General features: G+C 39.9%; 1 protein-coding gene across 8 annotated transcripts in view; it reads right to left on the reverse strand.

The window, feature by feature from the left end:
- The window catches only part of adgrl3.1 (adhesion G protein-coupled receptor L3.1), a 633,648-nt gene that overhangs the window by 387,491 nt on the left and 218,663 nt on the right, over positions 1-27,494 (reverse strand). For all 8 annotated transcript variants that reach the window (XM_048527072.2, XM_059643687.1, XM_048527071.2 and 5 more), the window contains exon 3: positions 15,117-15,278. In XM_048527072.2, coding sequence (XP_048383029.1) covers positions 15,117-15,246 — 130 coding nt within the window. In that variant the 5' untranslated portion in view covers positions 15,247-15,278. The remainder of the gene's footprint in view (positions 1-15,116; positions 15,279-27,494) is intronic.

Raw genomic sequence — 27,494 nt, forward strand, 5'->3', positions numbered from 1 at the left:
GATAAGGAAAACAGACAGGCAGATACGTTTGAGCAGCAGATATCATTTGTATATTGCTGAATGCATTGATGTAATTTTCTGTTCCTGCCTCAAACTGGAAAATGCCGGCAGATATCCGTTGTATCAAAGAATGGGAAACAGAGAAAGTCACTAGTAAATGCCTCATAGCAATTCCTATTGTTTAAATGGCACGATTTCAACTACCATGGGGAGAATGGGTCTTGCTAAACAGATTCAGAACAGGTTTAGGGGGCCCTCTATATGGCCAACCTCCACTGATGGGGCATTAGTACAACCCCTTATGCACTTGAAGAAGCAAAAATGCTGCACATTACCTTACATTAGAGTGCCTCTTCTACAGATCCAAGTGGTCACCCAAAATTCAGCAAATAAGGAGGTTATGGCTCGGCTTCAGGGTCTTTATTTTGCGCAATGAATTTTAAGAAGATCTCCATTCAGGGTGTCCTTAACTTTCTTTCTTCCCCACATATAATGAACAAATCAGGCTAGCTGGTCAATTAAGATTTGTATTCCAGATAACCACCTTTGCTGCAGAGGGCAGATTAGCTCAAAATCTTTAATGCCACAGGCTTTATCATGCCATGAACTTGATCAAAAGATGCTTCAAAATAACCAGCGATCTCCTACTAACGATCTCCCACCTCTCTCAAAATTGAAGACATGCCTGTCAGATGCATTCACCACAAGTGCAATTACTTCCTGACTCTTAGTTAAAAAGCTGAATAATTACCTAGCTAAGAACAGAGTGAACGTTACAGGTAATAACATTAAACCCAGATGATCAAACACAAGAAAGTTGCAACTAATGTGCTATTATAATCTCTGAAAAATTCCTACGATAACCATAACTACTGAGGGTTAAAAAAAACTGGCTGTGATATTAAATAGCTATCTTGAAATTTTATTCATATGCGATTGAACATCAGGGAGGAATTTCATCATGTTTTAGCTTATTGTAAGCTGTCACTGTGGGTAGCTAGTCACATCCATCATAAGATAGGAACGGCAATGGTCCATTCAGCTTTCACGCTTCCACTAGATCACAGTTTATCTTGAGACTAACTCGATTACCATGACTTCATTATATTTATTTACATTTTCACTAGCTAACTGCATCAAATCAAAGTTGAAAATATCAATTTGCTCTACACATACTGGTTATAGTGGCAAAGGGAAAAGAGCTTCAGATTTCCCCTACCCTTACACTCTATAACTGGAATCTTTGCACCTTTGGACAAAGCCTGTCAGTGGGAGAGTTTGGAACAAGGAAAATCAATAGACTATGAAGGCTGGCAGGTCTACCAACAATTGGACACGGATGTCAGCAAGTCTTCAATCGGATTTCAGATCCAGGATAAAGAAGCCTCACTAGCTGTTGGCTAGAGGCCTGTGGAAAACTGAGGTTAACAACGCTGCAATGTTCATTCCTTACAGTCCTCAGCAACCTTGGATGCCTCGCTGCCCAACCAGGTAAACTATCCACTTTACAATACAGCCAGCCTTTCATGCATTTTTAAACTTATGTATCTCTCATTCAGTTCATGAGAAAATTTCTCTCTTATCACACACCCAGAAGTTACCTTCTGTTGTCATCACTGATGCAAAATATTCATTCAATAACTCAGCTTTGTCTCCTGTTTCCATCAACGGATCTTCAGTTTGATCCCTACTCAAAGTCGTTGACAGCCGTTTTAATGGTGATTTGTCTTTGGCAACATCTGGACTTTGTTTTATTTTAGATAACAGATAACCAGTGTACCTTCATTTCCACTTTCACTTCTCTGTGCTTTTTACATTCATTCTGATCTCTCTTGCAATAACTGAGCTTGTGTCTTTCATACATCCCTTATGCTGCCTCGTTGTAGACTTTTAAATTCTCCCAATTTGAGGAAACCTGCCTTTGGTTGGCTTAATTGTCTTTTTGTCAGAGCGAAGCCATTCTGCAATCAAACTATTTTGTGTTTGTAAAACCGACTGCCTCTTTCTGCTGGTCAGCTTTTGAATATGATTTACATAAGCCAGCTACTTCAGTTAACTAAAATTTGCCTTCCATGACCTAAGCATTTTTATTCTCGGTTGTTTCAGTTCCCAACTGTTTCAGTTACATCTTAGGCTCTGAACACTCATATATCATTACCACTACCTTCATGTCCCTTTGCCAACTCATGGCAAACTACCCATAATGCTTGGCATCTACACCCTCCATGCCAGTGTCCACCAGTTGCACACCTCAGGAGTCAAGCTGAGATGAAACACACTTTCAAAAATGAAATGCAGCAATCATTATGTTAACAACAATCTCTTATTCATGCAATCTCAAATGTTACATGTCTTATAAAAGCAAACTTCTGTTCAGAAACATCACATCAAAGGCAACTGACCCTTTAAAGGTCTCTATCAATTACTTATCAATTTATGAGCTCAGGTGCCCCCACTGAGATAACTGTGGCTTTTGGTAAACTGTCAAGCATTCATCAATAGCCCTTGGGGAAGTAACTATTGAGATTGATAGACCTGAGTTTTTTTTTAAACTCTCACAGACTATTGCAGCCATTATTGTTATTATTTTGAAAGGTTATTTAAATAGCTTCACAAGATGACAGTTATACAGATCTTTCCTATCATTCAAGAAGCTGTATATCTAGTCCATTCCATCAGTTTGTAACTCCTACACCGTGGGATATGCTCCTTGCAGCAGCCAGAATGAACACAACACTCAGTTCCAATGACCCTGTTGAGTTTGTGTTTCTCTCCTGTGTGAATCATGTCATGCTCCTTTCCCCCTACAGGCAAAAACTGGATCTTTGAAAGATGGGACAGGACTTTCACATCTGGGTCTCATCCGACATTTTGAAAGCTTTGTGGAATATCCACAACTTAATGAAAATTAATGCCATGAAATCAATTATGAAAAGTATAAGTAGATGACCCCCAAATAGTACAGCTTCAAGTTTTCTTTCCAAGTATTTGTGTGCTGAGTGTTTCCGCAATGTTTCTAGAGTTCAATGTTATCAGTTGTAATTGTTTCTCATAAAATCCTCTGTTTACCAGTATATTTTCTTTCTTGTTTTATTCTGGAAGCCTAAATTCTAGTTTCTCTTCACTGCACCATTTAGTGTTGGTCCGAGCTACTTACTATGTCGTGGCAGGGGTCCACTGTTCTGCATGGGTTTGTTCAAGCCTGATGTAATCTAGCATGGATAAGGACTGTCATCTTTTAGGTCTAACTGAAAGGATCTTGTTAAGTACATCATGTAAATTTACAGATTATGGAAAATGACCTTTATACAGTACAGAGTGTTGGGAGCACACTTGCTATAGTTCTGTTTCCTACAAACTCCATTTTTGTTCCGACTAAGAGCCCATGACATCGCAATGCATGGTGATTATTGCCGGTAACATTTTCAGACACACATCATATCTACAGGTCCTGCATTAAGCTTGATAATTATTAGATCACCATTCACTGGTACTTCTACCTGATTGGTAACAAACTGGTTAAAACAATTGTCAGTTTGTCTCCTCCTACTGAGGATAGCCATTCTAAAATCTATTATTTTAGCAACTTTGTTGGATTTCTCCTTTTCAAACCTAACATCAAAAGTGATCACATAATTTCATCATTAAATGCATGTTTCTTTACTATTAGATTATTAGCTAAATCTGTCTCATTAAATCTAATACCGCGCCTGTTTTCATGTTGGTTCAGAGTATATCACCCGAGAAAACCATTAAAGCAACGTTGCATTTGTGACGAGCCTCTCTAATCTCAATTAGTGCACTTCACCATTTCTGTGCTGTAATCAGGAGCCCAATTAATTTTAAATTACTTTTTGTTACTCAATTCTAAGTTTCAGCCTTTTTTTTAACTAAACAATATCTTGCCTTTTTGTCATAATGGCTAATAATTACCATTTTCCACCTTTTCAATGACACCAAGCAGTTTTACATACTACACTGCATCATGTGTTGAAACCAACCCCTTTATAGTTCCCACTGTTTTGCGTGAACTCTTGTTCAGCATGAGACGCTCCTTTCACTTCTTTTGCATGCCCTTACATTTAACAGGCAGCCACCACGTGGAGGCTTTTCGAACTCTTCTGGTGTGTTCACATAACAGGATTATCAAAGGCACAACATGGTTTCAGCTTTGCAGCAACACAATATTTGTTCAGTATAAATGGATGTCACAGCCCAAACTGACTCTAAAGCTACAATGATTGAGAGTTAGTGTCTGAATCCACCTTAGGTCATGTCAGGCTTAATTATTTACTAAAACTGCAGCAACTGTATTGGAGTAGGGTACAGTTGGCAGACACACTCTGCACAGTTCAAGTCGAACCACATTTCATTCTGAGAGCTACATTTGAAGAATAAGGTTGAAAGCAGTATTTTGACTCAATATTGAAGTCTAAATCACAATACTTCTCATATTAAGAATCACCTCCATGTGCAAAACTTGCTCGTAATTAAAAGGGAACACACAAGACAAGTGATCACATTGTCCCTTTACAATCGACCTATTCACACAGCACTCTAGAATCTTTAAAAGAGAACACATTAATTAATTCTCCATCAATTCACTGAGCCAAGAAGTGTTCTCCTCAATATCATGTACGTTACTTAACCCTGCAATAAATTGCCTTTTTTCCAGACAGTTTTGTTAGAGTCTAAGTATCTCATTTATGAGATGCTGTGTACAGTGATAATGGTATTTAAATTGTGTTAAAAGCACTTAGGTTTTCAATGTCAAATATGCATGCGATTATTTACAGTCAAAAGAAACATTTTTTTTTAAACTTCAGATGAAGTGTGATACTTTGTAGGTATTTCTCTTTGTATGTACCTCTCATCAGTCTTCATGATCATTAGTCTTCTCCTACAAACTTTGAAATCCTTTTGTCTAGCTTCTGCAGATTAAAGTCTAGCCTGCATTCAGCTAATTCTCACCAATTAGAGTGATCAGAGTTATTACCAACATAGTTTGTGCACCAACATGTAGCCTGAGAATGTATTCAGACACAAACAATAATGGAAGTGTTTTATTGAAAGATTTTTTTTCCAAGCAGTAAACAGCATTCATTGAGACATCTGGACAACCAAAGGATGCTTATATAGCCATGGATGGATGGATGGATCTGAAAAAGTCATTTAACCACTGTACAGTCCCTTCAGAACAAAGGTTATTTACTAATAATAACTATGAAATCCAACACTTTCACTCCACTAAGCTGAGCCACAAGAGAAATTCACAAATGGAACATTTTTCAGAGTTGTATCAGTCAAGCAACAGGTCAGTTTTAGACAATGATATTAACACATTTTCAAAGCTGGTGCATTTTTCCTCTGCACATTAAGTTCAGTTCTCAATCCTTATAACAGTAAACAAAGGTTTGGATGTGTGGTACAGTGCAGCACAGCATTGTAGCGTGCAATAATTTTACAAACACAAAGACTGAGGAGTCAATAATTTTCTTTTGCCATCCAAGTAATACATTTCAAATTCCTGAGCCATCAACACTGTGTGAGGTTTGATTTCACGAGTTCTCCATTCTTTTTAAGAGTTGCTTTCAGCTGCCCCTTTTTCTTTATTTGACATATGAAAAATCACCAGAAAGATATCTTAAAATCCAAGACACTGATGCTAATCTAAAAAATGCAAATTACATCGGTCTGCTTTCCTAGTATATTGACTCCACACAACCAACTTGCAGTGATGTAGTAATTTGTATTTAATTCATTTACATGCTTCACAGTCATGCAAATAATTGTAGAAAGTCACATGACAAATAGTAAGTCAGGTGAAGTAGGTTTTCAGAGAGAAGACAAAGGATTAGGCTGGGAATTATAGAGTTTAAATCTGAGCTGCTAAAGGCTACCAAGTGATGGCACAACTAACATCAGGGGTCCATAAGAGTCCAGAATTAAAACAGCAAAGTGATCTGAAAGAAGTGAGGTGCTGGAAGGGCATGACCAAGAAGGTATGCAAAATTAAGGATGGGTTTTTAAAAATAGGCATTGCTGGACCAGGGACAACAGATGAATGGCAGATGCGACAAGTTAGAATGAGCTCAAATTTATAAAGGGTGAAGATGGGAAGCAAGCCAGGAGAGCACTGGAATTATCAAAGGCATGGATGAAGGTTTTGGCTGCAAAATCAACATGAACAGTACATAAGGATGTGAAGGAGCCACACAAGAAGTAAGTCATAGAAATTAGCACCCAAGCTCTAAACCTAAATATCAGAATCTTAAAATAAACAACGCATACAGCTTTGTTTTTCATTTCATATGGAACACATTTTGTTTAATTATTTTAAAATAAATATGCTAAAGAGAACCCCATCTGGTTCCCATATACTTCAAATTTAAAGCACAGATTGATGACAATCTGAACTGCTTACACTAAGTTGGAAAAGATAATTGTAACACCACATCTATGGGGTGAGGGAAATTGAAAGCTTGGAGCACCTCATTGGCTGAGAGAACGAAGACACCAATTGAGTGAACTCTTCAAGCTAATGACAACAGCAATGCTACTAGTATATTCTGACCAGGCTCTCCACATTCCATAGTTATTCAATTACTTTGGTTTTGCTGCCAATATGCAAAATTAAATCTTTGCCATCCCACCCCTGTGTTAAATTCAAGGCAAAATCCAAGCATCAACTGGCAGAGACACAGCATGAAAACCATGTTAGCAATTCAGCTTGTCAAGGTCCTTGGATGAGTCTGATTACGATATATGAAGTTGGCTGTCTAATATTTGTAGTGAAAGTTTAAAAGAAGAATCTTGAATGGAACTCATATTAGCAGTGCTGCGCAGAACAGGAAAAGAGATGGTCTGTTGGGAGGCATCAGGGGAAAGCCTGCCATTCAGAAGTGAGTGCATGGGTACAAGAAAGGCAGGTGTGAGAGGTACACTCAAAAACAGAGTTAGGAACAGATGAGCATCGTGTGGGTAGGTAAGTAGCGGAGGTGGGTGGGTAACAGAAGAAAGGTGAGGAAGAAAATTGTCTTGTATACATAGCAAATCAAGTCATACTTCCACATTAATTCCAAGTTCAAGAACATCTTTGTGACTTCTCCTATTTTACACAACAGCAGGTCAGAGATCCTTACTTTAACATTCATTATTTCCTGCTTACATGTAGTTTTGTGCAGTGGGGATGAAAAATATTTGCAACTGAAAGTCGGTGTTATCGAAATACATTTGTGATAGGTCAAGCTCAAACTGCAAAAGATGGGATTTCCAACCACTCAACAGGGCACAGATTCATACCAACCACAACACAAACCAACAAACAATGTGTTGATATGTTCAGGTTTAGAACAGAACTACTCCCATCAGTGACTGGGCTTAAAAGCAAAATTGTAGGATTTTGCCAGCAAAAGGATTGCTGGGAATTTCCAATGGTCGAAAACTTTGCCAAACAGTCACCAATATTGTCTGAGGTGTCTGTATAAAAGCAAAGATGAACCGTCTAGGTTTTAAGACAGAAGTGGTCATCCCTTTGGAAGTTTCACGTTGCCATAGCATGCCAATTGGCTTCAGGGTGACCCAGCACAATGCGGGTATTTTAAAAAAAACACTTGCTATCAGCAGCGAGTCTCTTCTCTTTCAGCTACAATGACAGAGAATCAGCTGTGTCACACCCAATATATCCAATCATCAATAGCAAAGGATTACTACTAATCAAGAGTGTTTCTCAAACTGGCTCCAAAATGTCACCCATGCAACTTCAGAGTTCAATTTCTTCCGTTCAGAGGCAATGATCTATTTCCTTGTCTTACAACTAGCTGTTAAGTTGAACATATATAAAGTTCTCAGCCTGTAGTAATGACTGGAAAACTAAGCTCCTTTTTAAGGATGATCAAACAATACAAAAGTAATTATACTCTCAGATTGCTATGTACCCTGTCCCCATTAAATAAATTACAGCATCATACTTCAATAGAACTATAGTGAACAGTGGATGTGAGAATATAACACATGTTCAGGATTGAGAAATTTACAAAAGCTAACCCGTCACCTGTTAAATCATGTTTGGCTAAGGCCTTAAAAAATCAACAAAACAACCAACAGAAGGAGGAAAGGTTTCTGGAGATGTATTTTCTTACTTTTCTGATCCTTTTTTGTCAATTTTAATGTTTATACCTCAGGCTTAACACTTCCTGTGATTTTTTTTCCTATTTTATCGAAACAAGTAGTTGCTAAAAGTGTCCTCAAATCCTGTAATGTATCTTCAATTTTCAAATAATACATTTTATTCGCAAGTCAATTGCTCATGCCCTCTCTGTCACTATCTCTTTCTCCTTCTGCTCATGTCTGTGCTAAGCAGATGTGCTTGACAATTGTCACATCATTGCTTCTAATATCTGTTAAATTCATTCTACCTTTCTCATTTTCCCCAACAAGTCTCCTTTTTTCTTGCCTCGAAACATCAGCTACATTTTGGAGAAGCGCAAGATAAAACACTTGGGGAGGGCTGAAAAAGCAAGGGATTACACTATGAATAGTAGGACTGTGGATTCCCTGAAGGTAGCAGCGTAAGAAGATAAGGTGGTTAAGGTGTATATGCAATATCTGCCTTTATTAGCTGATGTATAGAATACAAGAGCAGAGATATTAAGTTGGAATTGGATAAAATGCCAATTAGGCCTCACTGGAGGGCTGTGTTTAGTTCAAGCACAATGTTACAGGAAGGATGTGGTTATGTTAGAAAGGGCTCCAAAGGGGTTTCGTAGGATCCTGCCTGGGCTGGAGAGTCTGAGCTATTTGGATGGAGTGGGGTTGTTTTCCTTGGAGCAAAGGTCGTGAGGGGATCTGATAGAGGAGTATAAGATGATGAGTAGCATATGAAAACATATGTTCCATTGGTAGAGTGGTTGATAACAAAGGGACTGAAATTGAGTTGGAAGGTTAAACAGAGAATGAGGAGGAATTATTTCCCTCTGAAGGTGATGAGTGGCTGGAACACTGCCGGAAAGAGTGCTTCAGTCAGAAACTTTCATAACGGCTTAAGCTGTACTTAAATATTCACTCGTGCTACCATAGCATCCAGGGTTTTGGTTCAAAATCTGAGAAATGGGATTACTGCAGACAAATCCTTTTTGACTGGTGTGGGCATGATGGGCCAAATGGTGTCTTTCAGTGACTGTGAGTCGATTTCCAAATTTTGCTACAGTGATCATTCTCACCCAAAGCGCAAAGCCACAGAATCATACTTGTTATGATGCAGAAGGAGGATATTCAGTCCATCATGCCTGCATGAACTCTTCCATAAGTACACAGTGCCAAGTGCCTGTCTTTTTCCCATATCTTTGCACACTACGTCGATCCAAATAATCATCCAATGCCCTCTTGAGTGCTTCCATTGAACCTTTCTCCACCATATTTCCTAAAAGTATATACCATTTCCTAACTACTCACTGTATGAAAAGGTTTTCTCTCACATCGCCTTTTATTATTTTGTACAACACTTCAAATCTATGCCCTTTTTTCTTATTATTTTTTGCAGTAAACAGCTTATCCCTAACTACTCGATACAACCCATTCATGATTTTAAAAATCTCTATCAAACTGCCTCTCAGACTTCTTGTTTTCAAAAAGAACAGTCCCAACTTCTTTTAATTTATCCTTATAACTGACGTTTCTCACTCCCGGAATCATTCTTATAAATTGCTTCTGCACTCTCTCTAATATATTCAGATCTTTCCTGTAACACGGCCCACAAAACTGTAGACAATATCCTAGCTGCAGTCTAATGAATTAGTTATACAGATTCACCTCCTTGCTCTTGTACTTTCTGTTCCCATTAATAAAGCTACACACACTGTTATTAATTGCTATCCACCTATCCTGCCACCTTCAATGATCTTTACATATATACATCCAGTCCAAAGAGAGAATTCAGAAATGCAAGTCAACACAAAGCTATACTCCTCCACATTATGCAGGTGCTTTGAACATCTTCCTGTGAAATATTTTGTTGATACTTGCATCATTATTTGATTAAGCACTCTGGCCCAGATATAAACAAAATAGTGATTGGAAAACCCAAGAAGCTGGTGGGAAAGGGGTTCTGCCAAACCTAAGCAGCAGGATCTCATTATAATGATGATCCTCTGTTCTCCAATTGCTTCCAACCTGTTTGAAAGGCATGCAGCTGGGGGGAAAAATAACAGCAACTAGAAACTGCAGCGCCAATGAATATGCAAAGAGGATGGGAACTTGAAATTGGGACCTAGCAAACAGGGCGAGAGAGAAGGTCACAGCAACCACAATGTCTTGTGCTGATGGTTGTGTTGGTGGTGATGACAGGCCGCAAGTGGGTACTCTAGGGTGGGGGCATGGCTTCTCATCCTGGTCCATAAGCAGTGTTACAGAACAGACTTATCTGTTGAAGCTGGTTTTGGCATTGTTGAATACATTATCCCTGGGCCCTGCCCACGCTCTAACAAAAGCGAAAATCATCAATTTGGAGAGTATTACCCTTTCTCATCCAGAAATGCTGAAGCGAGAACTTTTATCACAACTGAGCTGATTACCGTCACTACAAGTTAGAAAACAGGTAACAAATAGGAAATCTTCTATGGTCCGAGGAGATTAATGCTATATGGATGTGCCATATCGACCTCAAATAATGGGTCAACAGTGATTGACCTATGACATTGCGATCTAACTTTTAATTTGGATTGCTAGTATTTAACAAATTACTTCCAAAAAAACACAAAATCTCATTGTTTTAATGAGGAAAGAAGAAGGTGACCATTACAACAACAACAGAAGTGTAGTGGTGAGAGAGTCACTAAGCTTTACGACAACAAAGATATTGAAATGTTCCTTTCTCTTGTTACTATGTTAACCACAGCGAACCATTCTCTTCAATAGCCAGAACACAAGAACTTCCTAAATCAGTAGAGGCGCTAAAAAAAAAGTGGTTGCTTCCAGAACAATCCAGTCAACATTAATGTCCTTCAGAGAAGGAAACTGTGTCCTTACCTGCTTTGGCTATATGTAACTCCACACCCACAGCAATGTGGTTGATTCTTAACTGCCCACATCCTATGGACGAATTTTAAAACATTGCTTGATGACATTAGCAAAGTAATTCATGAAGTAATTTCTATGCTAGATGAAATTAGGTAAAGCCACTGTCGTGGCATTTGTGTGGGCAATGGATGATTAAGATTAGCTAGCAAGCTGAAATACAGAAGGGGATAATCACACAAAATACACTTATAGAAAATAAAGTCAGCAATGTGAACAAATCATTGTAGTCACTGTAACTGCTGCATTAGTTTGACTGCTTAGAAACCCATACACTGCCATCATTTTGGCATTTTCAGGAGTTCTTTTTTTTATGCTTTTCACTTTTCAAGAATTGAACTGAGTCTAAAATTCTCCACTGAGACCAAAATACAAATTTTATTTAGACAAGTGCCTGACAAATCTAAAAGCAATACAGCGGAATCAATACGAAGTCAAATATTTTATGACATTGAATACACACTTCACTGATGGACTTTATACTCCTCTGTAATCAAGTGCCAGTGAAAAGTAAACAATTTATACTGTTCTTTCCCTCTAGATTTCATTTATCATTCTGCTGTTTTGTAACCTTTCTGCGAGCCGGACCTCAAGTTCCCATAGTGAAGTGGTAACACAAGTACAGGCAGGTTGATTGGAAAAGAAATGGCAGAAATTGCTGTTTGTGTCCTTCAAAATGGGCTCACGACCTATGATTGCCTGGGACACCACAGTAGATTTTATTGTTACTATTGAGCCACATATTCAGTTACTTTGCTTTCCTGGTGCTTTGCAGCGTTCAGATCAATCAAATCAATAAAATATGCTCACTGTGGTTGAAAAGTAAGGATGAGCACTGCTACCCACAGAGCAGACAGCGAATGCCTGCCAACTGATCATGCTTCAAGGCATCTTTTATGAGGTTCTTTAATGGGGCTTGAACATGGTAATGTTCAGCCAATCAGCTGCTGCATTCTCAAACATGGCATATGAAATACATATTGCTATTGTTGACGGGAATTAATATAAAGGGATGTTCACATCCCCTTAACAGAGTGTTACATTCCAATGATTCAGGTGCTAATTAACACACTGGGATTATCAATGGCTTGTTATTCTTGTGTTTTGGGATCAGCAAGGGTTTATCAGGTAAGCTCCATTCCGCAAAATACCTGGTCCAAAAAAAATTGTTCAAATTGTCACCACATTTGTACCACAATGATAGCTACATTAGATCAAGATTGAATGACGCTGGATTCATTGTCAGACAAAATCACCGAGTGCTTACAGTGCAGAAGGAAAAAGCTTTCCAATCCTGTCGCATTTCTGCTTAGTCTCCATAGCAGGTATCCACATTCTAATAACTCTGTCCTTCTCCCTACTGTCTATGATATTCACCTCTAACTGTTTAAATATTTTGGGGATCCTACACCTATCACTGTTTCTGTTGGGACATTCCATATTCAACTGACCTTCGCATAAAAATACTCCTGCTCAATTTTTAATATATTCTGATCATGATGGTCTTAAACTGTCTGGCTCATAATGCAGCGGAAATACATTTCATTGATTTGCCTCATGGTAAACATCACCAATTTTGACATTTTTGGTCACATACCCTCAACACCAATTAGCAAAAATCTCTGCTTATATCTCTATCGTCTACAGTTTCATCCTGGTGAATCCCATCTACACTCCCTCCACAGTCTTGAAATTTTCTTCAAATACAGGAATCATATGTTGATAATGATCTTATAGGCACCTAACCATATATTTGTCAAGTTTACATTATGTCTAGGTTTTGTACTCTTTGAATGCACTTACTACACTCAGCTAGTTGTGATATTCATCCAAATTGTATTACCACATCCTTCCATTTTGAATTAATTGGATATCTGAACTCCAAAATGTCTCTGCCGCTCTGCCATTAGAAGAATTTGCCATTTAGTTATGCTGGCCACTCTCTATTTGCCCAAATTTCAAACAACCTGCATTTCTCCACATTAAATGTTATCTATCAATGAGCTATTTACCCATGAAGTCAGTGTCAGTTGTCTTAACTATGCATTTAGAGTTAACTTTGATAGTTTGCCTTCTCTGTCCAAATCCACACATTATATAAATTTTATATATGTTATTATATATACAAGAAATAAGTCCTTGAAAATGACTTCTGGTTACCTCAATACAGCATGAAAACTGCTGCAACTAAGCAGTTCCTTATTTTATAAAGTAAAGACACAAATTAGTAACATCAGATCTCTCACCAGTAATGCAAATAAAAGCAGAACAATAATAATAATAAAAATAGAGATAATAAAAACAGTAATAACTCTAATCTAAATAAAGTATTGTTTCAAGACTCTTCTGCTTTAATCCCACTGGCATCAAAGGGACTCTTCTATCACAGTTTCATGTGCAGCTTAATTATCAAGTCTGTGATTCACCAGTTATGTCATTTAGTATTTTTGTTCATTCATGTAATATATGGCCCAGTTATAAGGAGCTGCTGTGAATGTCCCCAAGTATAAGGTACCAAGTTCTATATTCAGAACATTAAGAACACACGGCAAGGTTGGCATGGTATGGATGTTCAACTCTATTAGGCTAGCTTTGCAAGTTACAAAAAAATGCTTTCTTAGTAGCACATTTATTAAGGAGCCAGCATTTATAAAATTTAACAACAGACTGGCTTTAAACAATGGTTAAAGAGAAGCTCTCCCATCACCTCATTTAGTTTATCGACCGACTAAATTATGCAACACAGGATAAAAAGTTCCTGATTTGTATCAAGTTCACAGAGTACTCCCAAAGGGATCTGTAATCTTCCTCCCTGAGTGATAATCTGTGCAGTAAAATATGATTCATATTCTGACTTAGAAATACATCACTGTTCCTTCACAGTCACTTGGTCAAAATCCTGAAACCCCCACCTTAGCAGCATTATACCTACTCCAAATGGATTGTGGTGGTTCAAGAAGGAAGATCACCATGAACTTTTTGACAGCAGCTAAGATGGACAATATGCTGGTCCAGTCACGAAAGCATCCATCTCCAGAATGAACAATTTAAAAAGATAACTGCACTCCTTTCAGATATATCTCATAGTCCTCAAACAAATCAGCGACTGCAGCACTCCAAATCCCATTCTGTTGAGGACAACTACCAGAGCCCAAACTGGGAAAAAACTTTCTGGTCAGTAGAGTTTAGCCAATAACATCTGCATCAAACACTTCTTACCTAAAATCGTCCTATACTTTATTAGAAGACTATACATAGATGACAGCAGCAATGTGCAAACAATGACCTGTGGGCTATAATGGGCCCTTGAATGCTGACACAGTTGTGTAAGGTAACGGTTCTGAAAAACATAAAATTGAGCTGTTCTGAACTTCACTCACTCGGAAGATATCACACAATCTTTGTGAAGAGTTTATAGTTCTACACTTGCCTCACAGGGAGTGCAGGTTTCCAATACAGCCCAAAAAAGTCCTAGTGATTATGCCTAAATTGTCAGGCTATCATGCGGTAAACCATCTTGTTAACTAAGACAAATATCTCTGCCGCTAACAGTCAATGTTCAATCATCCGTCACTGATCGTTCGATATGCCCAACATGCAAAATAGACGAAGGGGGATTGGTAGCAGTAAACTACCTCAAACAGCCCTTGCCCTGAACAACAACCTGACTGATGTAGCAGATACTCTATGGTGCTAGCAGTGACAATCAGGGCAAACAGCACAGCAATGTAGCCCATCAAATTCAAGCACTAGGATTCCAAGTTTGCTCTTTGTGGTTTGTTCTGTTTGAAATTCAAGGGATTGCACAATTGGATAGGATATTTCTTAATTCTGTTCCATCAAAGCCAGGGTCAGCTAACAAAACTGTATGCAGATTAATGGGCTGGCCAACCTAAGTAAACACTTCAGTTGAAACTCTTTGTCATTCCTACTTTGACAAATTCCATTCAATATGAATTTCTCTTCAATTTATAAACAGAGTCAACATAATTTCCTACTTCCATTCCAAACAGTTATATTGCATTTTTAGTCTAACAACTTACCAGTTACAGTGGCTGTACCAATGAGTATAGTCAGGAACCATTGGGTCCACATGGTCATTGTACAAAGTCCAGTAGTAAAAGTGTAGCAAGTGTTTTCAGGTGAGGCACAAGAACTGCTCTTACTGGACATGCCTTCAGTATCTTGGGCTTTGCATCAACTGGCTGCAGGAGTGAAAGAACAAAACTTGATTATTAAAAAAAAACACATGACCAGACTAAATTGAATAAAATTCCAGCTAAATTTTACAGAATTAAAAGTAGAAGTTGATGCATCAATGTCATAGGTTAAAAATGCCAAAAGGCTGCTCATTTCTGCTATTCTCTCTGAGCATCCAGAAATAGGAACCTTGATGACAATGAACTGCACTTCATGTCTTTGACAGGAGTTCACATGTTGCCTCAATCTCTGCAAAGGTAAATTGAGAAAAATGGTGGCAAATTGTTAAGTTGCTTGATTTTGCATTGAGTAACTATGAGTTACTTGCCAGTCCTCTATCTCTACCTAAAATATAAATGTGCCTTGCCCCTTCTTGGTCCAATTTTAAATGCTCAGCAATAACTAGAACTAGCCACTATAAACTCTTTCCTGTACCTGAGGCCTAAAACATTGCCTCATTCAAAATCATCCTGATAGGTTTCTGAAAATGTTCTTCTTGTTTTTGTTCGCTCAGATCCTGGGAAGAGTACTTGTTGACAACAACTCCACACAGGCATTGACCAACTGACATGCCAAACAAAATGGCAGCTCTTTCTCGTAGGAGGGTATTTCTTGGCTGACCACTCATGCTGCATCCAACACGCAACATTTTGGGATCTAAAATTTTTTTAAAATCCCAAACGCTCCTTGACATCTCCACTGCCTCCTTACTGTTGCAATTGGTGACTTTTAAACGCATGAATTGATTTTTATTTTCAATAAAAAGCAAAAATAACCAAAGAAGTTAAAATTCCCAAACCTTGACATTGATCCTTTCCTTGCCATTAATGATAGACCGCGACTCATTCACAACTATAACTTTGCTAAATCCTTACACCTATGTGTACAAATTTGCTCCAAATATTGAAAATGGAATAAATTCGGAACACCAGGAACTAACCTGAACTATTTATGAACTGGTCTGAAAGCTAAGTGAGATTAACAATACAAAATATTTCAATTATGTATTTTAGTTATAATTATGTTCAAAACATTTCAAGAAACAATATTTTGAGCACGTCAAGAATTTGATCATAAGTGGGCAACAGTCTAGTTCCAGCAGTATGTCTCTCTATTCTTAGTTAAGGACAGCATTTCAGCTAATTAGATACAGTGATCTGGTCCAGAAGGTGTAATAAATTGTAATTGTTCTAATGACATAAAAACCTATTACTAATTCATTGTGATAATGTCAATATACTGTCATTACAACAGTAAATTACCGAAAGACCTATAAAGGGTCAAAGAAACAGATTAAAATAACTAATTTGTAGCGTTATGTGAAAAACAGCCGTGGTGAAGGTCTAATTTGTGTGGCTCGAGCAGAGCCAATATAGGCACTTCAACATGGTACACTAATTGGCTTACTTTTATGCTACAAAATGCTCGACAATGCTCTAACTCTATCTTTGATTCAAAATAAATAAGTTGGCCTTGAATCTCAAATAAACCAACAACTCGTGAGTGAAAATATCGCAAGTCGTTCAATACTAAATCTTCCATATATCAATCTGCTAGCCAATATGAGCAAATTAAAAGTTACAATTGACCTACAGAGGCTGTATTTCTAAGCTACAACATAAATCACATCAATTTATGTCAAGGCTCTCTTGAACGCTGACCTTTTAGGCTGTGTTGCTACTATCAGCAGAGTCACTGCAAACCGCTCAGACCAGAAGCTATTTTCTGTGAGATGGAGTTAAACAAAGACAAACACCCTTCCTAATGTTTTGTAAATCATAAGCTTCAATAAAAGAGAGTTCCTTTTTGTCATTTGTTGAGAGTCAAATTGCTTTAAATTCTGCTTTATGAGTTCATCACATGCACAATATTTGGAACTACTTAAGGAAAATCATAGATGTTCACACAAAAAACATGCAATGATTTCGTTTTTCAGATGTAGCCAGTTAATTTAAAGATGTGAATTCAATTGTATTTAAAACAATCCTTACCCGCTGTTCATGTGATCACTGCCATGGTATGGGCAGTCAGAGGAGAAGAGTTCAATTCTGGGGTCCCTGCTACAGCAGAGATGTTGTTAAACTTGACAGAGTACAGAAAAGATTTACAAGGATGGTGCTGGGGTCGAGGGTTCGAGCCATAGGGAGAGGCTGAACAGGCCGGGGATTTTTTTCCCTGGAACTTCAGAGGTTGAAGAGAGACCTTAGAGAGGTTTGTCAAATCATGAGGGGCATGGACAGGGTGAATAGCCAAGGTCTTACTGTTCGGGTAGGGAAGTCTAAAACAAGAAGGCATAGGTTTAAGGTGAGAGGGGCAAGATATAAAAGCGGCTAAGGGGAAACTTTTTTCAGAGGGTGGTGCATGTGCAGAATGAAATGCTAGCAGTGGTGTTGGAGGCTGGTACATTTACGATATTTAAAAGGCAGCTGGATGGGTACATGAGTAGGAAGAGGTTAGAGGGATATGGGCCAAATGCTGGCAAAGGGGACTGGAATAATTGAGGATGAGTATGGATGAGTCAGACCAAAGGGTCTGTTTCTGTGCTATGCAATCCTATGACTCTGTGACTAGATCACACGGCATTTACAACACAACACATTAAAACTTATGACATACCTACCAGCTTCACTTTAAGACACCATGGAGTTGTAAACAAACTGCTGTGAAATATAAAAAAAAAGGCCTAATTCGCAAATTAGGCTTTCAGTTGTTTGCCTCTTTTACACACCCCAGCTCGTGGGAACATTAGACAATATTGGTTTTCTTCTACTAAAATCTGATTACTAAAAAGGAATCAATGTTGTTAGGATACCCTGCAGCCAAATTGCACATAGCAGGATTCTGTAGACAGCAATGTGATAAATGACGGATACACTGTTTTTAGTACTTGAAGGAAAAATATTGGCCATGATACCTTATGAAGCGATGTTGATTAGTTTGGGCGTGTACTCATTAGAATTTAGGAAAATGATAGGAGACTTTATTGAAACATGTAAGTTTCTTTGGGGATTTAATGGTGCAGGAACTGAGGTATTGTCTTCATGCATGAGTGTATCTAGGACTACAGGGCATAATCTCAGAATAATCGGATATCCATTTAAAGCAGAGGAAGAAGATTTTTTTTCTCGCGGAGCACAGCAAATTATGGTACTCTTTATTGTATAAAGCTATTAAGTATATTCAAGGCTGAGATAGATTTTCAATTTTAATATAAGGAAAACATACGGGGAAGTGACAGGTAAGCGAGTTAAGGATTATCATATCATCCACTGAGTGACAGAACTGACTTGATGGGCCTAAAAGCCTACTTCTGCTCTGACATGTTATCAGGAGAGCTCCACGCTCTTCTGACAATACAATAGGGCCATTTATGGTGACCTGAGGTGAAAGTGTTGGCTTCTGTTTAACATCTTAGCCAAAAATGGCATCCGTGAGTGTGCAGCACTCCTCCCACCTTCTCCAAGATATGGTACTAGACAGAAAATTATGGTCTGGACTTTCCTGGAACTGCACTATCAATAATGGACACAATGAATTGAGTTATGTTCTTTCATGCAAAGCTCAAGAGAAAATTTCCTGAGCAAACATTTTGATAATGCCACAATAATCATAAAGACTAAAATTAGGACTCTTGGGAGCAGTGATGCCAATGGCAGGTCCCATCTGCAACAATGACCAAATGGGACAGATCAATATTGGCATGATCCAAGTCACAGATGTGAAATACAAATATATTCACCATATCAAACCTGACAAATTACATAAAAAAGTCTCAGTTCACTCACTTAGCTATAGTATTCAGAATTAATAAGCATTCTTAAAAAAAAACAGTAATTGTGGACCATATTATTGTTATAAAATCTCACAAGGTGCTTCACATGAAATAAAGTATGAAAGCAAGCCATATAAAGAGACGGTTTTAGGGCCAATGTCCAAAAGCTTAGTGAAACAGATGGATTTTAAGGGATGTTTTAGAGAAAGAACACATGATCAGGAGGTTCAAGAAGAGATTTCTAGGGCTTAGTCTCTATCCATGCTCAAGTGTCACTAGCATGCAGTAACTAAAATCTGCGTTGCTTAAGAGACTACAATGAAAGGAATCGAGAAACCCCAGAGGATGGGGAGGCTGCTGGAGATTCTCAAGATAGAGAGAGAGAGAGATGAGGGCACGATGAAATTTTAAAGCAAGGGAAAATCAAGATATTGTTTGACCAGGGACCAACACAGTGAGCATAGGCACTGGAATTGTCAAGTCTAAAACAATGTCCTGCAACATGCTCACTGCTCATCACTTGCAGAATTAGCATCACGTTGCAAGTCAGTCACAGACCTGTTGAGAATGGTAATTGTTAAATATTGTTGTGGTCTATTCCATTTAGCATTCTATGGCAACATTTACAGTAGAAAATCCGAAATGGAATAAAATCCTTAACATTAAAAGAAATGTGGCCTCGTTGGATTAAGGTATATGGTAAAGATGCTGACGTAAAGGGAATGTTGAAATAATTTTGCTGTTATTCCTCAACAAGGTGCCATGTGGTTACAGGGCAAAAATTATCTTTTGATAGTTGTCACAGTGCAGTGCATTATTTCTCAGCTCTAGTGCAGTGGATTGTTACACGATTCACTATACCATCTGGTAAATACCGTAAATATTGTGATGAATATAACGACCTGATCATCACATCCTAAGCATCAAAATCCTATCGAACAACACTGGTATCAAATTAACAAAAAAAGGAATAAGGATTTCAGCAAAAGTTGACCGGAGACAGGGGTGAAGTAGATGAAAATTATGGAGGTAGAAATTCATATACAAATGTGCAGAAAATGTTGAAATTAATATTGACACCAGGGCAATGAACAATCTAGTTTACTCTTAGTTTGCAGGAAGAGTTATGGTGTTTGTAGCAAGAGAATGGGAGCTTGGAATGAGGACTGAATGAGGAGCTTCAGTTTTCCCAAAGCACAAATGACTGACATTTTTGCTCATTTAGTACTGGATGTTGGAGAAGCAGTCTGATGACTTAGTGACAATGATGGAGTTGGGAAAGGAGCAGCGGTGGTGGGTATCATCAGAGCACATATGAAACCTAACACTGCTTTTCGATGACATTGTTCACGTTCAGCTTGTAGATAAGAATTAAGAGGGGACCCAGGATAGATCCATGAGAGACGGAAATGGTATGAGAAGAGTAAGACAAGCCATTTGAAGAGATATTATGTCTGCCACTGAACAGATAACAATAAAAGCAGATAGTAGAAGTGTCACCCAGTTACAGACTTAATTTATTTTCTTATTTATTTAGAATGAGATTTATAATTCAACTGGCTTAGAAGTCTCAAGGGTAAACAAACCGTCAAGGTCAACAATGGCATGTCCACACACTTTGTTGCCTAAAACCAGGCACAGAATAACAAAGGGCACTGAAGAATCAGATTACAAGTATTTGGATGAACACTGATACAAAATTAAATATGAGCAAAGACTCAATTTTACTTTCATAAATTCTGAACGTGTCATAATATTCACCAAGCAAAATTTATTCCATGATTTTGCATTTTTCTCGAGCTCTATTTCATGGTAGCAATATTTTTACAGGAAAATGTCAACATTTACTTTAATTACATATGTATAAAAATCCATTCATGTGCGCCAGTTCCTAAAAATGAAGATGCACATTTACTTTGGTTCTTGTGGACAGAAAAATCACACAAGGGCCAAGTAATTGCCATGAAATAAAATTAACAAAAATCCAGGATTGTGGTGAATGACATCAACTGGAATGTGAGTTGTTGAGCTACTCATATTTTTTTTACAGAAGTATCTAAGCATTAAAAAAACTCTAAGAAATACAGAATAATATAAATTGTGGTAATACCCACTTGCACCATAATTTCCTCAGTGTTTTGGAAGCCTGGAAAATAAACACCATCATAGATGATAAAGTGTGGAGCTGGATGAACACAGCAGGCCAAGCAGCATCTCAGGAGCACAAAAGCTGACGTTTCGGGCCTAGACCCTTCATCAGAGAGGGGGATGGGGTGAGGGTTCTGGAATAAATAGGGAGAGAGGGGGAGGTGGACTGAAGATGGAGAGAAAAGAAGATAGGTGGAGAGGAGAGTATAGGTGGGGAGGTAGGGAGGGGATAGGTCAGTCCAGGGAAGACGGACAGGTCAAGGGGGCGGGATGAGGTGGTAGGTAGGAGATGGAGGTGCAGCTTGGGGTGGGAGGAAGGGATGGGTGAGAGGAAGAACAGGTTAGGGAGGTAGAGACAGGCTGGGCTGGTTTTGGGATACGGGGGGGGAGGGGAAGTGCTGGGCAGGTTGTGTGATGCAGTGGGGGGAGGGGACGAGCTGGGCTGGTTTTGGGATGCAGTGGGGGAAGGGGAGATTTTGAAGCTGGTGAAGTCCACATTGATACCATTGGGCTGCAGGGTTCCCAAGTGGAATATGAGTTGCTGTTCCTGCAACCTTCGGGTGGCATCATTGTGGCACTGCAGGAGGCCCATGATGGACATGTCATCTAAAGAATGGGAGGGGGTGTTGAAATGGTTCGCGACTGGGAGGTGCAGTTGTTTTGCGAACCAAGCGGAGGTGTTCTGCAAAGCGGACACCAAGCCCCCACTTGGTTTCCCCAATGTAGAGGAAGCCACACCGGGTACAATGGATACAGTATACCACATTGGCAGATGTGCAGGTGAACCTCCGCTTAATATGGAAAGTCATCTTGGGGCCAGGGATGGGGGTGAGGGAGGAGGTGTGAGGGCAAGTGTAGCATTTCCTGCGGTTGCAGGGGAAGGTGCCGGGTGTGGTGGGGTTGGAGGGCAGTGTGGAGCGAACAAGGGAGTCACGGAGAGAGTGGTCTCTCCAGAAAGCAGACAAGGATGGGGATGGAAAAATGTCTTGGGTGGTGGGGTCGGGTTATAGATGGCGGAAGTGTCGGAGGATGATGCATTGTATGCGGAGGTTGGTGGCGTGGTGTGTGAGAACGAGGGGGATCCTCTTTGGGCGGCTGTGGCGGGGGCGGGGTGTGAGGGATGTGTTGTGGGAAATGCGGGAGACGCGGTCAAGGGCGTTCTCGACCACTGTAGGGGGAAAGTTGCGGTCCTTGAAGAAGTTAGACATCTGGGATGTGCGGGAGTGGAATGCCTCATCCTGGGAGCAGATGCGGCGGAGGTGGAGGAATTGGGAATAGGGGATGGAATTTTTGCAGGAGGGTGGGTGGGAGGAGGTGTATTCTAGGTAGCTGTGGGAGTCGGTGGGCTTGAAATGGACATCAGTTACAAGCTGGTTGCCTGAGATGGAGACTGAGAGGTCCAGGAAGGTGAGGGATGTGTTGGAGACAGCCCAGGTGAACTGAAGGTTGGGTTGGAAGGTGTTGGTGAAGTGCATGAACTATTCAAGCTCCTCTGGGGAGCAAGAGGCGGCACCAATACAGTCAGCAATGTAACGGAGGAAGAGGTGCGGTTTGGGGCCTGTGTAGGTGCTGAAGAGGGACTGTTCCACGTAACCTACAAAGAGGCAGGCATAGCTGGGGCCCATGCGGGTGCCCATGGCCACCCCCTTTGTCTGTAGGAAGTGGGAGGAATCGAAACAGAAGTTGTTGAGGGTAAGGACGAGTTCGGCTAGGCGGACGAGGGTATCAGTGGAGGGGGAATGGTCGGGCCTGCGGGACAGGAAGAAGCGGAGGGCCTTGAGGCCATCTGCATGCGGAATACAGGGGCATAGGGACTCGATGTCCATGGTGAAAATGAAGTGTTGGGGGCCAGCGAATTGGAAGTTCTGGAGGAGGTATAGGGCGTGGGTGGTGTCACTGACGTAGGTAGGGAGTTCCTGGACCAAAGGGGAGAAAATGGAGTCCAGATAGCTGGAGATGAGTTCAGTGGGGCAGAAACAGGCTGAGACAATGGGTCAACCAGGGCTGCAGGTTTGTGGATTTTGGGAAGGAGATAGAAACGGGCCGTGCAGGGTTGGGGAATAATAAGGAGGCTGTGGGTGGAAGTTCCCCTGAGGTGATGAGGTCATGAATGGTGTTGGAGATGATGGTTTGGTGCTCGGGGGTGGGGTCATGATTAAGGGGGCGGTAGGAGGAGGTCAATGCGCCACTCCAGTCTCTATAAACTTATGTATTCTAATCACGGGGGTGGTTTGAAACTCTCACATTTCTAAATAACAGGTGGGAGTTCTACCACTCAGCCAAGGTTAATATCTCCAGAGTACAGTCTACAGAGAACATTAAATAAACTAAAAGTTCTGTTACACTACCAGATGCACTCAGGCAATTCACTGATGCAGATGTAATCCAACCTCAAAATGCCTACAGCCAGCATTTGGTCCAAGATCCACATTCCAGTTTCAAATGCCAACCAGTTCTGTGTTACATTTTGCACTCTCTCACCACAGTACCCCACACTTGTCTATAATCCTCATCAATCATACAGGAAAGGAAGGAGGAAGGGGAACTAAATCTTTAATGGGCCATAATACTACTTGTATGGCTTCAGAAAGTGGAAAGAAACATCTACCAATAGACCAGCATGATTGGACAAAGTCAATATCGTTTCACAGTAGGGAAATATAGTTTGGAAAATTTACTGGAACTTTTTTGAGCTTGCACCAAATTGGATCGATGAAAAGCAATCAGTAAATGTACTCATATATGGACGACAAAATAGCATTTAAAATGGGCTTCACAGCATGTTTAGTATGTAAGATACGGGTTAATGGAGTTGGATTAATATATCAAAACAGAGGGAAAGAATTAATCAGTGGACAAGGAGCAAACAGCAAGAATAAATGGGCAATTTTATGATAGCAGGCTTCAACTAATGGAGTGTCACAGGAATCACCACTGGGGCCTCAGCTATTTACAATATAATTGTAAATTATAATTATATCAATATATAAATATACAATTATAATTGCCAGAGACCTTCCAAACCTTAGGCTGCTCTCTTATTAGAGAGAAGTGGCTGGTGGTGGTTTATCCTGAGGGTTACCATGCCTCAGGCAAGGAGAGAGGTTGAGAAAGAGGAGTTTCTCTGGTAACCTCAGCAAGTAAAAGGATTGACCTCACATTGTTGACATCACTCTGCATTGCAAACCAGCTAACTGAACCTCCCAGAGATAACAAAGTGTACAGCTGGATGAACACAGCACGCCAGGCAGTATCAGAGGAGCAGGAAGGATGACATTTCAGGTCTGGACCCTTCGTTAGAAAATGCCCACTGTGAAGCCTCCTTGTTATCTCAGATTCTTCAGCAGCAGCAATTGCTACTGTCTCTAATTGAGCTTACCAACCTCTTTTTTCTTTAATTTTTTTGTAGGACTTGAGCATCATTGACTGGCTAGCATTTATTTCCCATCCCTAGTTGCTCTGGAGAAGATGGTAGTGAGCTGCCTTCTTGAACCACTGTAAACAATGTGCTGGAAGTAGACCCACAATAACATGAGGAAGGGAATTTACAACATATGCTGGTTATATAAATGGTTATATGCTCGTTTAAATAAAGAGGCAGAGAGTAATGTATTGAAACTTGCTGACAATACAAAGCTAGGTCAGAATACAAGCTGTAAGGACAGAGAGACTGCACAGAGATACAGAGATTAAGTGCCCATGTAACAACATGGCAGATAGAATATAACATGGGCATGTCGGAGGTCATTCACTTTGGTCTCAAGAAGAATAAATCAAAACTATTTTTTTAAAGGCATGACACTTATTGCATTAGAGCTGGTACAGAGAAGGTTAACTAGATTAGCTCCTGGGATGTGTTGATAATAGGATGTTGATGAGAGAAGTAAGTATATTGCATCAATATTTTCTGGAGTTAAGTAAAAAAAAAAGAGGTAGACTATGAAATTGTAGGTTTCTGAGGGAGAAAAGAAAGTTGCAAGCCTATGAGCTGGTTGGATGCCTGTCCCTCAACCTTAAGATGCTGCAGGCAGACTATACAACCTTTTAGTGGGATCCTGCCCCTCACTGACAGGAAGCTCACTCCACAGAAATGCAAGCCAATCTGCTTGGCCAGTATCTCCAACATTCCCAGAAACATCAAAAGTTCCATGGCGAGCTCTTACTGGACCGTAGGCAAACCCACAAGGGAGATCCAAAGTGAACCAGGTCCGTAGCAATGAGATTATATTCCTTTTGCAACTCAGGGAGAGGTCCAGAGGAGTAGGAGGTGTGCTTTAAAGAATGTTTGGGTAGGAAAGAAAAGGGAGTGCTATTATCTCAGTGATTTAGACCTGATGCCAAGGGACAACCTCCAATGATAGAAACCTTTTCATTCCCGCTATTTCAAGCACCTTTTAAAAACAGTTGAGAGACCCACTTCCAGCAAACCACACACACAAGACTTACAATGGACAGTGAACTATCAGAAACAACTGAGCTTTTACCATATGGAGACAAACAGGAGGCTGGAAGAACACAGCAGGCCAGGCAGCATGTGGAGGAAAGGAGCAGTCAACATTTCGGGTATTACCCTTCTTCAGGGCGTTTTTAACATGTTTAATTGACCCTTAATTCTGTATTTGCACATGATGCATGGGCTGGAGATTTCATCATCATGCGATTTTCATTCTCCCGACACCAGGGTGGGGTTCCTAGTTCAAAGACTTAGCCCTTGGTCAAGGGCTCAACTCTGGCAAGGTGTGGGGATGACATTCTGAGATCCCACCCTCTGCCTTTGCAGCTAACCCCCTTCCCCAGACTTCCACACAAAAAGAGGAACATGCCCACCCATCTGCAAATAATGTGATAGGGGTGGCATTTTGTGCTTGTTACACGGCCTTTCCCCTCCCTACTGCTGGATGAATATCAATGTTGGTGGAATGAGGCCCTTAAGTGAGCACTTGAGGGCTCAAATAGCCATTCATTCACATCATGAACATATTCGCGACGGGGATAGGAAGATAGAGAAATCCTCAGGCGCAACACTCCTCCTGATAATAACCCCCCCCCAAATCTCAGTCCCCGACCCCCAACACATCATGACCAAACACAGGTGAGGTATAAACTGTATCCCAAGGCAAGAGGGATTACACTGAGGCTCCATAATACACTGGCCAGATCTCACTCCAAGTACCATGTCGTCTCATCGCTAAGGTTCGAAAGATGCATTTATGCATTGGATAGGGTACAAGAACAACAAAGTAAAATTATCCTAAGTGCAAAATGGCCAGTTATGAGACAAGATTAGGGCAGTTCAGACACTGCAGGCAAAGAGAAAATTAAGCTAACACCCAAAACAAAGTAAAAATCAGAATCCCAATAAAACACAGGTAAATGAGGCTGAAAGGCAGATTTAAACAGATTTTAAAAAAACAAGTTTATTCAAGCAGATTTTGAAAAAAAAGAAAACTGTTTACTCTGAGAATGACCAGCTTCTAAAGTATTCTCCCAGGGAAAAGCTACAGAGTTGGATACAGCAGGTGGTTCAAAATACAGCTGTGGTACCAGTCAAGAGGTGTTAAAACACCAGACAAGCAAGGGACAACGTATGAATAAAGCAGATTCCTTCATCGAATTTATCATTCACATTTACCTCGTGTTTTAACAAGGCTCGTTCAGAACCAAGGGAGATCCTACTATTGTCCCTTTCAAACTGAGCCCACAACTGAGGCCATTAAAATTAATGAAGCTGGAACAGATAATTTTATGACTGAGTGTCAGCTGTTTATTTACAAAACAGTAATCTACCTTCCCAAATGTTCTTTTTTTGGCTTGAGTGAATCAAAGTAATGTAATTCAGCAAAACCTATCATTTTCAAACCAAAATCACAGCCAAGCTTTAAGAAAGAATGTAGAGTTACAATGTTTTTCATATTTGTCCATATTTATTGTCAGCAAAGAAAGTAAATAAACTGTAGAATTCAGAGATGAGAAAGAACTGCAGATCCTGGAATCCAAGGCAAACAAACAGAAGGCTGGAAGAACATTAGCTTCTCCTTTCCTCCAGATGCTGCCTGACCTGCTGTGTTCTTCCAGCCTTCTGTTTGTCTAAACTGTATATTTGCTGTCTTCTAGACTGTAGAGAATTCACGAGTAAAATAGGAATATAACTGTCCTTCGCTGTTCATTACTTTGCACTATTTCTCACAGTCATTTTGGACTAACCCTGAAGACAAAACAAGCACCAGAAAGCCCCAAGAGGTTGAAACTCTTTTGTCTGTCTGCGCATCCAATCACAAAACTTTAAACACGATGGCATGCA

The sequence above is a fragment of the Stegostoma tigrinum genome, chromosome 3, assembly GCF_030684315.1.
Source record: "Stegostoma tigrinum isolate sSteTig4 chromosome 3, sSteTig4.hap1, whole genome shotgun sequence".
Taxonomy (NCBI): domain Eukaryota; kingdom Metazoa; phylum Chordata; class Chondrichthyes; order Orectolobiformes; family Stegostomatidae; genus Stegostoma; species Stegostoma tigrinum.